This window comes from Mandrillus leucophaeus, unplaced genomic scaffold (genome assembly GCF_000951045.1).
Source record: "Mandrillus leucophaeus isolate KB7577 unplaced genomic scaffold, Mleu.le_1.0 Scaffold167, whole genome shotgun sequence".
Taxonomy (NCBI): domain Eukaryota; kingdom Metazoa; phylum Chordata; class Mammalia; order Primates; family Cercopithecidae; genus Mandrillus; species Mandrillus leucophaeus.
In genome coordinates this window covers 2,139,095-2,152,906 of record NW_012101665.1, presented here as the reverse complement: position 1 = coordinate 2,152,906, position 13,812 = coordinate 2,139,095, and the positions used below count along the sequence as shown (strand labels likewise).

Here is a 13,812-nt window from a genome sequence, read left to right as displayed (position 1 = left end):
AATCCAATGACTGGTGCCTCTATAAGAAGAGGGCAATTAGTATATAGAAACACAGAGACAGACACACACAGAGGGGAGAAGACCGTGTGAGGACAGGGGCAGAGATTGTAGTTATGCTGCCACAAACCAAGGAATGCCAAGGACTGCTGGCAGACACCAAAGGCCAAAAGAGGAAGGAGGAAGCATGGCCTGACAACATCCTGATTTCCAACTTCCGACCTTCAGAACGGTGGCAGAATACATTTCTATTGTTTTAAGCCACCCAGCTTGTGGTAACTTGCTAGGGTAGCACTGGGAAACAAACGCATCATTTCCAATGACTCACTTGGGAAATGTGAGTTTTCAATCCCTGAAACACTCGGTCTGTGAGTTTCCAAGGCCCCCACAGCCAAGAAGATCAATCGCCACCTCGGCAAAGCTGCTCCAGCCTAATCATCAGAAGCAGGTAGCACTATTGTTACACAATAGGAGCCAGAAGGAATATGTATGGCACCCAGGTATCTACTGGGGTCCCTCTTAGTACTTCCTTGCACAAATTTGATGATACATGGACAACTGCAGCAATCCTGGTCTGAGAAGGTAGAGTAATCAGAGGATCAAGCCCCTTAGGGACGAAGGTATTGGTCATGCCACAGATTAGCCACAGAGACCAGCAGAGGTTCAGACAGAGGGTGAGGCTAATCTACAATGGATAGCAGAAGAGGGAAAACAAGACTCTGTGGCAGCTGTAGACAAGCTGGGGCTGCAAGGGCTATAGCTAATCCTTTTAATTTTTCTCTCCTAAATTATCCCCTCCCCCATCCAGAAAGGAGGTCCACGGGAGTCCTGGAAAAGCCTCTCCCAGTCCCTACACAAAGACATGGGTCTGACGGGTGCAAAGCATGGACTACAGAGGATGCTGAGAGAGCCACTGGCTCGGGTCCTCTCTCAGAAATGATGGGCTCATTGCCCGGCTGCTGTGATCGCTGCAGAAGACATCTCGCAGCTGTTCACTCTCCAGCCTTTGCCGGAGAAAACTATCCCAACAGGATCACACCTCCTCCTAAGGGCAGCCTGCAACCTGATGACCTAACAATGCAGAAATATTTTACGTTGTTCCTGGCATCCTTGCTTCAGCTCCCCAGAATCTAGACATGCTGAACATTTGTAAGATGGATTAGTCTAATTAAATAAAGATTAGCTGGATAATTGTACAGTGTTTCATAATCCACACAGACCGAGAGTGGTTTCTCACTTTTGGTGGACTCCAGAATCACCTGGAAAGCTTCTAAAATATCCTGGTATTTGGGCTCCACTTCTCAGAGATTCTGCCTTAAATGATTTTGCATGGGGCTGAGCCTGAGTATTCTCTAAAACCTGTCCAAGATCGTTAATGTGCAGCTAAGTACTGAAAACCACTGACGGATCAGGAAAATTAGTCAGTGGGGAGCGTGTAGAGAAGTGACCCTGAATATTTATCCTCTTTGTACTCTCATTTTCCGCCAACTCATAGTTGCTTGCTTTATCTCACCAAGGGCTGAGGGATCCCAACAGCTTTCCCTGTCGTGTAGGAAGCACTTAGGAATACCAGCCAGAAGATTGCTTTAGTGTGACTGGCACATTCTAGCAGTTTGGTTGGTTATGCTTTGCACTTACTTCCCTGTCCAGCTGTTTCTGTGTTCCTTACCTTGAAAATCTGTATCCCTTTTGTCTGCCTAGGTTCCTGTTCTTCCGCAGTTCTTGCCTTCAGCAATACACATTGGCCTCCAACCCTGCTCACCTCCAATCCTGAAATTCCTGATCTAATAGCTGGTCCCATCTTTGCAGGATGCCCCATCAACCACCGCGCCCTCCTTTTCCCAGTGCTCCATGGAGGCAAGCAAAATGAGACAGGGGTGACACATTTGCTTCCTGTTCTACTCTAAGTATATGGTACCACAGACAACTTTAGGAGGCTTGACTTTAGTAAATTTCCTAGGAAAATTTCAAATTCATCCATTTCTTCTATTTTTTTATTTGCTAGCAAAGACTCATGTATATACAAAACTAAAATGCTTTAAATAAACTTTCATTCCAGGAAGAGATGACATTTGGAATCTCTTTCATTTACCACTGCCTTCAATTACCAGATGGTAATCTCTATTCAAACTCGGTCTGATTTTCCTATACTTCTCTCAATCTGATGAATACTAAGCTACTAATGATTCCTCATGAGAGTTTTCTAAAGGCAAAAGAACTTCTGCACCCCCCTTAAATAAACAACCTTATTACTGACATATTTTTAGTGGCACAGAACGTTTCCCATCTTGTTTACCTATCTGTGACCTCAACTGCAGAAGTATTTCTACCGTTGCTTATTCAAATCATTTTTCATATTTTGCTGCTGTGAGCATACCAAAACCTAATGTTTGCTATAGCTTTTCTTTAAATTACATTTTAAAAGCTATAGTATATGCACTGAAATAATACATATTTAGGGATTATTTTTAAATTGGCTTTTGCCAAAGTTATAAAATAGAGGTTGCTTGCAAAATAATTTTTTGTCTGTGTGTACATTTGCTGTTGGATATGATTATTCAGCTATTTATGGCTGATGTGTCACAGATGCAATAATTTTTTTTAAAGATGCTTAGTGCCATCTGTCATCTCAGTAATAATTTCAAAGACAAAATTTTGAAGAAGAGAGAAATAAAGGAAAAGAAATGGAGAGTCTTTACAATTGTAAGTCCTGGCTAAACCCTGTAAAAGTTAACATTCCAGACCAACGTCCGTCCCTATCTTCTCAAACTGTCTATCCCTGTAATGGCTATTTATTTATTTATTGAAGCAGAGTTTCACCCTGTTGCCCAGGCTGGAGTGCAGTGGCACGATCTTGGCTCACTGCAACTTTTGCCTCCCAGGTTCAAGTAATTCTTGTGCCTCAGCCTCCCGAGTAGCTGGGATTACAGGCACATACCAACACACCTGGCTAATTTTTGTATTTTTAGTAGACACAAGGTTCCACCATGTTGCCTGGGCTGATCTCGAACTCCTGACCTCAGGTGATCTGCCTGCCTCAGCCTCCCAAAGTGCTAGGATTATATGCGTGAGCCACTGCAACTAGCCCAACATATTTTAGATTAAATTATTCTTCTAACTTGTCTCCAAAGGTCCATTTTTGCCCATTGCTTCTTTTATTCTTCTTCCTTTTCATTACAGAATCTTGGATTACCTATACTGACCCTGTCTATAAATCACAGTCCTCCAAAGAGAAATGAAAATACCTTCTAATAACTCCTAAAATCATCTCTTCACTGCAATCTTCATCTGTTAAAATGTATTCCTGCCAAGTATGTTTGAGGTACTCATGGTTTTTAAACTATGGTAATTGAATTCAGGGTTTTAAAATAATATGCACGTGGTATGTATTAGTCTGTTTTCACGCTGCTGATAAAGACATATCCAAGACTGGGCAATTTACAAAAGAAAGGGGTCTAATGGACTTACACTTCCACATGACTGAGGAGGCCTCACAATCATAGTGGAAGGTGAAAGGCAAGTCTCACATGGTGGCAGAAAAGAAAAGAGGGCTTGTGCACGGAAACTTCCATTTTTAAAGTCATCAGATCTCATGAGACTTATTCACTATCACTAGAACAGCAGAGGAAAGACCCACCCCTATTATTGAATTACCTCCCACAAGTCCCTCCCACAACACATGGGAATTCAAGATGAGATTTGGGTGGGGACACAGCCAAACCATATCATGGTATAATACAAAATTTTCATTTAGTAGTGAATTTAGATTTCATATGCCTGTCCATTCTTTAGTTATATAGATAGATGGATTTTATTCCCTCTACTCTTCTCATTTTTTATTAGAGCATTGAAATTCCACAGCAAAACCAATGTAGTTCTTGAAAACTCAAAAGAAGAAAAAATAAAATTCACTATGGTATCATTCAGAGAAACTGATAAAATCTTGTGACACGACACACATTTTTTTTTTAGAATGTGGAGGGAAATAATAGACTAGAGGACACTCCACAACAATCAAGACTTCTGATCTTTTTTAGGTAGCATTTTAGAATTTTCTTGCTCATGCTACCCTTGATTTATTCTACTGCAGATGTTGATAGTCACTCTTAGGAAAAACAAAATGACAAAGGAATATATATTTTCTGATCAAAAAGAAAAATTGATGTAAAGAATTTTAAAAGCATCAATTTAACCACCAAATGATACTGAAAACATTTAACATACATATATGCAGGCATAGATATACATGTGTGATATAATTGAGATTAAAGTATAAATTCTGTTTAATAATCTGTATGCATATATTAACTTTTTCTATCTCATAAAATATTTTAGCCATAAAACTGTAATGACTTTAACATAATTTAACTTACTTAAGCAGTTTATTTAACCCAAATTATTTTATCTTTATTTACACGACTCATGTCTTATTTCTCCATTATGAATAATGCTGCAAGTGTATTTGATAAATATTTAAATCATACATTATTTCCTTAATAAACATTCCCAGAAGCAAATATATTAGCTAAATATTTTCAAATTAATTTTAAAATCCAGACTGCTAAAATCACATTTATAAAAGCTTTAATAAAGATAAAATAATTTAAGTATAGCACCCATCAAAAGAAAAACAGTTTACCTTGCGCAAAAAGAACAGGATGAATTTTAAACCCTCCTCCATTTTTCAACCGTTGAGGAAGTTGTTCAAAATGATAACTATCAACGTAGAAGTAAACTTTCAGAGCTTGCCGACTTCCTTCTGCTTGATATGTAAGAGGAACATCTGAAATGATATTTAATAGTATATTACTTCCTAAAATAAGGATATGCTAGATGGTACTTCTGTTAACCTTCAAAAAGAATCCTGAGAATTACTCGACACCAATATATTAAACATGATCATGTTTATCAAGTTGGGATTCAACATACAGTGCTATTCAATGAAAGAGTATTAAATCAGTTCTCATTAGCTAAAGCAATGGATTTGTTACTATATTATAAAAATTCCATAATAGGAAACTTTGTTACACTTTGACATACCAGATGTCTCACTTAACTAAATGAGGTGTTTAGCTATACATGGTTTGGATTCAAAATCTCCCAGGGCAGCTGCTTCATTCATATTTTAGTCAGAATGAGTCCTTGGGGTATACTTCTTAAGTAGTGTGCAACAAATTGAGTACATAGCAACCACTATCAAAATTAGTATGGGTTCTGCAAGCTCTATTCCCTGAGCACCAGATTGGAAATATATTATCCTTTGTTGATGCCCCACAGTCATTAAAAATTGTCCCAACTCTTGTAGCTATTTTCAAAGATCCTAAATTTAATTACTTAAAAAAAAAAAACAATCAACTTGAAAACTAAATTTCAGTAGGAGTATTTCACAATGCTATCATAAATCCTCTCCATTTTATGATACTTATCCATGACAAATATTTCTGTCTCATTAGAAGAGAATGTAAAATCATCCTAAGAGGCTGAATAGTCACAATAACCAGTTAAAAATTAAGGACAAACAAATGGAATTGGCATTTAATACATGTTCCTCACCCAGTATTTATAACTTCTAACCTGCTTCTTGAAATAAAACTGTATATAAAAGTAGAGTTCAAGGTTAAATGGCATTTATGATCACAGATTCCAGGCTCCTTATTAAATTTATTTAATTCTGCATATCAATATGGGAAACATTTCATTAATATCTATCTCCTTTATGCCATATAAAGTACTTATTTTATTTTTGTTATTTTTTTTTAAATGAAAACATGAAGCATTTGATTTAGGAAAGAGAATGAACAGGTTTCTCACCCAAAGGGTTGAAAATTAATAGCATTTTAAGAACTGGAAAAATCCTTTCTTTCTGGTTTCTAAAATAAAGACTAAAAGAACTATGGACACTAAAGAAAATACAGATTTATAGCTACTAAATATCTGTATCCTCTAGTTCCCCTTTTCACACACTGTCTCGCATATATATTTTAATTTGTGTTAAATTCCATACCCTTCATCTTTGGCATCAATATAGACAACCTCTATGCTAACAAATGGATAATGTTATTGAAAGAAAAATAGTGATAATGATACAACAGTTAGAGTTTCATATTATAGAACATAGAACAAATAAAGATGTTATATTAGGAATCAAAGAACTAAAACTTAATGAAAATTATAAAGTATATCAATTTAAAGTGAAGTTTAAACTAAGAGCACTAAAACTCCTGGGCTCAAGTGATCCTCCAGCCTTGGCCTCCCAAAGTGCTGAGATTACAGGCATGAGCCGCCACACCCAGCCCATTACCACTTCTTTCAACATCATACTGGAAGTCCTAGCTATTGCAATGAAACAAAACAAGAAAAAATAAACTATAAAGATTGGGAAAGAAAAACATCAACAAAAAAAAATGCTCCTGGAACTAATATGCAATTATAGCCAGGTTACAGGATACATGTTAACATAAAAAAGTCAATTCCTTTCTTATATAACATCAGTGAGCAAGCGGAATTTGAAATTAACAACATAATACCATTTACATTAGCACCTCCCCAAAATAAAATACTTAAGTATAACTCTAATAAAACATGTACAAGATCTATATAAGGAAAACTACAAAGATGATGAAAAAATTTTAAGAACTCAGAAAGACATTTTATGTTCATGGATAGGAAGACTCACTATTGTCAAGGTGTCATTTCTTCCCAGCTTGATCCACAATATCAGTGAAACACCAAGTAAAACCCCAACTGGTTATTTCTTAGATATTGACAAACTAATTCTAAAGTTTATATGGAAAGGCAGAAGACACAAAATAGCCAACATAATATAGAAAAAGAAGAACAAAGTTGGAAGACTGACACTCCCTTAATTTAAGACTTACTGTAAAACTACAGTAATCAAGACAGCACGGTATTGACCAAAGAACAGACAAATAGATCAATGAAATGGAACAGAGAGCTCAGAAATAGTCCAACACATATATAGTCAACTGATCTTTGATAAAGGAGCAAAGACAATACAATGGAGCAAAGATAGTCTTTTCAACAAATGTTTCTGGAAGAACTGGACATCCACATGCAAAAACATAAATCTAGACACTCACCTTATATCCTCCACAAAAATTAACCCAAAATGAACTATAGACTTAAATATGAAATGCAAAACTATATAACTCCTGCCAAATTACAGAAGAGGAAACCTAGATGACCTTCGACATACTGATGACTTTTAGAAAGAACATCAAAGGCACAATCCATGAAAGAAATAATAGATAAGTGAGACTCCATCAAATGTAAAACTCCTGTTCTGCAAAAGACAATGTCAAGAGAACGTGAAAACAAGCAACAGACTGGAAGAAAATATTTGCTAAAGACACATCTGATAAAAGACTGTCATCCAAAATACACAGATAACTCTTCAAACCCAACAATAAGAAAACAAACAACCCGAGTGTATTAATCCATTCTTTCTTTGCTATAAAAATGTCTAAGAGTGAGTAATTTATAAAGAAAAGAGGTTTAATTGGTTCACAGTTCTACAGCCTGTACAGGAAGCAAGATGCTCACATCTGCTCAGCTTCTGAGGAGGCCTCAGGAAACTTATAACCATGGCAGTAGACAAAAGGGGTAGCAGGCACATCATATGGCAAGAGCAAGAGAGCAAGCGGAGAGGTGCTACACATTTTTAAACAACCAGATCTCATGAGAACTCATTATCATGAAGACAGTACCAAGGGGAAGGCACAACATCATTCACGAGAAATCCACCCCCATGATCCAATCACCTCCACCAGGCCCCACCTCCAACACTGGGGATTACAATTAAGCATGGGATTTGGGTAAGGACACATATCCAAACTACATCACCAATTTTTAAAATGGGCTAAAGACCTCAACAGACAACTCTTTCAAGAAGATATAGAGATGGCAAATAATCATATGAAATGATGCTCTATATCATTTGTTATCAGGGAAATGCAAATTAAAACGGTACTGAGCTACCACTATACACTCATAGAGGGGCCAAAATCCCAAACACTGACAACACCAAATGCTGGCAAGGATGTGGAGCGATAGGAGCACTCATTCATCACTGGAGGGAAAAATGCAGATTTTCCACAAAATAAATATCATTATAGAAAATTTAATCCTTTAGCTAGTTTAGTCCTCTCTCACTAATTAAATAATATGATACGGGGAGTACCTTGTATTTTCCTTATCACTAAAGTGGTTACATTGCCCATTTATGCCTTTGTATTTCTCACCAGACTCCATGCACATAGCCACTCTGGAAAACAGTCTGGCACTTTCTTGCCAAACTAAGACGCTCTTAACATACGATCCAGGACTCATGGTTCTTGGTATCTATCCAAAAGAGCTGAAAATTTATATCCACATAAAAACCTGCACGTGTGCCTATAGCCACTCTTCATAATTGCCAAAACTTAAAAGCAACCAAGATGTCCTTTGAATGGATAAACTGTGGTACGTCCAGCCAATGGAATATTCTTCTGTGCTAAGAGATGAGCTATCAAGCCATGAAAAGACATGAAGGAAGCTTAGATGCATATTGTAAGTGAGAGAAGACAATCTGAAAGGCTACATACTGTATGATCCCAACTATATGATGTTCTGAAAAAGGCAAAACTACAGAGACAGTGAAGAAAATCAGTGGATGCCAGGGGTTGGGTGCAGAGTGGGAGGGAGGAGGAATTAATAGGGATTTTAGGGCAGGAAAAATACTCTGTATATTACTATAATGGTGGATACATGTCAGTACACATTTGTCCAGATTCAGAGAACATACAGCTCCAAGAGTGAATCCTAATGTAAACTATGAACTTTGAGTGATTACGATATAGGTTCATTGATTTTAAGAAATGTACCTCTATGGTGAGGGCTATTGATAGCTGAGGAGGCTGTGCATGTGTAGGGACAGGGGTATGGAAAATCTCTGTACCTTCCTCTCAATTTTGCTGTGAACCTAAAACTACTCTAAAAATATAAAGGCTTTTTAAAAAGTGCATAATACTCACGTGGAGTTGAAAATTTGTTGCCTTTTATTTGTAGAAATTTATTAGCTACAAAAAACAAACTTGATAATTAGGACTATATAATATTTAAATGCTTCAAAACCAATATTGCAAGAGGAAAAGGTCTCTGGTAGCATCCTATAGAGGGATTCATCCCACAAAGGAGTTTCAACAGTGCCATCCCCATCCCATCCTTGTAAACATAGCCTCTAACCATTGAATGGGCCCATGAGTTTCAAAATAAGTCTTCAACTAAGAAGCTGTTAGTTCCCTCTGCCTGAGTTGTTCTTCCCTGACTTTCTGCAGAGTTGGGTCTTTCTTATCCTTCAGATCTCAGCTTAAAAGCTACTTCTGCAGAGAATCCTCCACCAGTCACCCCTTGAAGGGCTGCCTCATCTTTTTTCTTTATGCATCTGCTTATTTCCTTCATAGGATTTATCACAGTTTTATCTTTATATTGATTTCTTGTTGATTGCTGATTATTCATTCCTCATTCATTATTGATTCCTAATTCCTTATTCCCAACTAGGCCGTCAGTTCCATGAAGATGGGAACCATGCCTGTCTCATCCATGACGGCATCCACACCTCCAAGCACAATGCCTGGCCCATATAAGGATAGTGAGGACTCAAACATATTCATTTTCCTAATAATGAATTACTATAAAATTACCCATATCACCATTAAAAAGAAGACCTGCTGTCATTACATTATTCTCCTAAACTGATGCAGATTTTCCACAAAATAAATTTAATTATAATTTACCATTTAGCTAGTTTATTACTCCTTCACTGATTTGTGTAATAAGACATGAGAAGCACCTTGTACTTCCCTTATTACCAAAGTGGTCAAATTGCCCTTTTACTTCTTTGTATCTCTCATTAGCGTCTAAGCTCCATGCCAAAAAAGCCTTGTTTCATTTGCACACCATGATATCCCTAGAACTTAGTTTAGTAGTTAGCATGCTATATATATTTAATAATTATTTCTTCAATGAAAACAAACTGTTTTTAATCAAGACATTTGAGTTCTACTTGCTTGGCATGCCATAATTCTTCAGAATCTCATTATTCTTTTCATGCAAAAGTGAGATTATAGGTGATGCTATAAATATAGCTTTTGAGAAGAATGCAAAGTAATTAAGTAAGAAGGGTGGATTCAAATACTTACTGAATACTAGCATAGCCATATATGATGCTAGAGTCTTTCAAATACATTATCTTATTTAAGTCCCTCAACCCTGTGAGTTAGGGAAAGCTATAGTTCTCATGCTTAAAGATAAGAATGGAGCCAAGATTTGGAGCAAGATTTGGACTTGGATTTCTTGACTTCAAAGCCAGTGGTATCTACATCTTCATGCGTCCCCACTCTCTTTACTTAGTCCTCCCTCAAAGGTATGCAGTCAACTAGTCTCCATCCCAGTGATATGGAATTAATTAGTGAATCTGACTTCTCTGCATCTAAGTAACAGGAAGATCAAACTACATGCAATGTATAATAAAGCTTCATTTCCTTACACCACTTAAATAAGATGTGATGACCTTTGATTACAGAATAATTTTATTTCCTGCATCAACTTAAAATAAGAATTATATTCCTATCTTCACTCTTCTTAGTGTTCAATAGTGCAGCATTGGAACCAGCCCCTCACTAGGGAACTATTTTCAGAAGTTGAGGTTACACTTTGAAGAGACACATTAAAATGTATTGCCAAATATATTCAGAATGCCTGTATCTGTTATAGTGACATCTACATTTACATACTATTATTACTTACATGGGCTCAATTATTTTTTATATTTAGTATGTGTTTCAAAGTTAAATCTTTCACAGTAGATAATAAGCAAGTATTTTATCAAGCTTATGATATTGGTTCTTCTCCTTCTTGTTCAACAGACCATTTGCCAATAATGTCATAGAACCATGGAAAACAGTACTCCTGGGAACTTATAGTTCCTCAGGCAAAACTTTAAACAACATATCGGGTTATATCATGAAAATAGAGTTCTCTCTGCCTGCAGCAAAACTATGCCCACATTATTCAAGTAAATGAAAATATATCCTATTCTATACATATCCACAGAAAACCACACAATTTGCTCAAATAATATTATCCTTATCAAATAATACCCTCTGCCAGAAAAATCCTTGAATAAATACAACCTAAATTTCTAACTTTGTACTTCTTGTTCTCTTCCTCATTCATCAGAGGAAATGAAACTTTAATAATATTCTGTTCTCTCTATTTTCATAAATTAAACAGCATTGACACTGCTTTATTTTTAAATAATCTCCACAGCTACCCTCCAGGCCAAGTCACCATCCTCTCCCACCTGGGTCATTCAGTAGCCATCTAACTGATCACTCGGCTTCTGCCCTTGGTCCCAGTGTAGTCTGTTTAACACAGCAGTCAGAGACAGCCTTTTAATATGGAAGTCACATCCCATAATTCATCTGTTCAATGGCATGGTTAGGAAGCAAAGCTTTTTCAACAGCTGGCAAGCCCTGCATAGTCTGGCCTCCTTGCTGTTTCCAACTCTTTTTCTGTTCCCCTCACTCGCTCCACTCCACCTGTGTAGGCCAACTTCCTATCCTGAGAGCATGCCATGTCTGCTTCCAGCCTCAGAGTCCAGTGAGCCTGGGACACTGCTCCTCCGACACCTCCACTACTCCCTCCCTCAACCTCTTCAGGGTTCTGCTCTCCTTTTAGGTAAAGATTCCTCCTTACCCCATTCATTATCTGCAACCTTTCACCTGCATTGGTATCTTTTGCTCTCTTTTGTTTCCCTATATATCTTTCACATAATTGCCTTCTAATTTATTATAAAATAATTTTGCCTATTATTTATCTCTCCTCACCTTAACTTAATCCCCATGAGAGATATCTATCTGTTTAGTTCTCTACTGAATCCAACACCAAGAATCGTCTTGGCAAGAAGCAGGCATTTAAGGAGCTTTTGATACATGAATAAATGAATGATTATCATCTTAAGTCAGATCATGAATCAAATGAAAATGTATGGAGTCCTTATTTTTTGTACTAGACATTAGGAATGTGAGAAATAAAACCTGAAGAAGCTTACACCTTCTGGCCTAATACATATGATACTCGTACTTTTGAAAAAACAAGAGACATATAAAAATAATAACAAACTACTGAAGATTTATTAGACTGATCGATATATTTTAACTATATTTATGGGAATGTGGAAATAGTAAATAATGATAACTTGCAGAAAGTAAAAGATATGGACATTAAACCATATATATTGCTACTTCTCTGAATATATAACTTTTAAAATACTGCCTTTGTCAGATTAGTGATGGAAAATTGCTAAATCAAAAGGATACATTTCAATCGTTCAGTTAATAAAATACTTATCAAATATATTAATATCAAAGTTGTATCATATATAATTATTTGCCAAATAAATTTTGTAAATACCTAATTACTTACTTGCAACCAGGGGTTCCTCTTCTGATGGTTTAAAGTAAAAGGAAACCTTTTCCAAATCAAATAGTGCAACCAGTGTATCTTCTAACATGGCTTGTTCATCTGTCTACAAAGAAAGAAAAACAATATATAATACAAGATGATATAAAGCAATATAAAGTAACATGACATAATGTAAATCCAGACCAAAATAACTCTGTAGTGTGGCTAATTGTTTTGTATTTTTGGTAGAGACAGGGTTTCACCATGTTAGCCAGGATAGTCTCGATTTCCTGACCTCGTGATCCACCCGCCTTGGCCTCCCAAAGTGCTGGGATTACAGGTGTGAGCCACCACACTTGGCCTAAACCATTATCTTAAAAAAATCCTTTTGAAGCAGCAAAAAAATGTCATGACCCTAGAAAGAAAGGACAGGACTGAAGAATCAGTGTTTATTCTGATAAAAATACACAAAGCAAGAAACATTCCAGACAGTATGGCCTTTGAGGGCTACAGCACAAGCCATGGTGTTGCAGCAAACATTGCCAAAGCCAGGCCCAAGTGACCACTGGCTGTGCCTTGCTCTCAGGGACACACAGACCACCGGAGCACTGCTCCTAGAGAGCCATTCACACTCCTGGGTGGATGTTTTCTTTCTGCCTTTCTGACAGAAGCAGAAAGACTACGGGTTTCTTCAATTTTTCTTTCCTTAGCAACCTCTCTATTTTCTTTTTAAAAACAATTCCTCAAATAAATTTAAGGGTTTCACAAGACCAGTTGAAAAAAAAAACAAAAACACACAGCTTCATTGAGATATAACTCACATACTGTAAAATTCACCCATTTAAAATGTATAGCTCAGGGGTTTTAATATATTCACAGAGCTGTCCAGCTAGCACCATCATCTAACTTTAGAATATTTTTATCATCCCCCAAAGAAACCCAATACCGAATAGTATTCACTCCTCATTTTCCTGCCCCCAACCGTCAGTTGTAGGCAACCACTGGTCTACTTCCTGCCTCTAAAATGTACCTAGTTAGTACATTTCACCACAATGGAATCAAACTATATGAGGTCTTTTGTGACTGGCTTATTTCACTTAGCATAATGCTTTCAATGTTCATCCATGTTGTAGCATGTATCAGTACTCCATTCCTTTTTATTGCCGAGTAATATTCCATTATATGGACACATCACATTTTGTTTATCCATTCATCAGTTAATGGACATATGAGTTGTTTCCACTTTTTAGCTACTACGAATAATCTTGCTAGGAATGTTTGCATGTAAGATTTTGTGTGAATGTAAGTTTTCATTTATTTTAGATATTACCTAGAAATGCGATTTCTAGG

The 13,812-nt window shown here is 36.7% G+C and overlaps 1 protein-coding gene across 1 annotated transcript in view; it reads right to left on the bottom strand.

Annotated features, from left to right (window-relative positions):
• The window catches only part of LOC105537017 (phosphatidylinositol 3,4,5-trisphosphate-dependent Rac exchanger 2 protein-like), a 110,516-nt gene that overhangs the window by 72,150 nt on the left and 24,554 nt on the right, over positions 1 to 13,812 (bottom strand). The window contains exons 8-9 of the mRNA XM_011976503.1: positions 12,484 to 12,586; positions 4,637 to 4,780 (exon numbers count right to left, since the gene is read on the bottom strand). Coding sequence (XP_011831893.1) covers positions 4,637 to 4,780; positions 12,484 to 12,586 — 247 coding nt within the window. The remainder of the gene's footprint in view (positions 1 to 4,636; positions 4,781 to 12,483; positions 12,587 to 13,812) is intronic.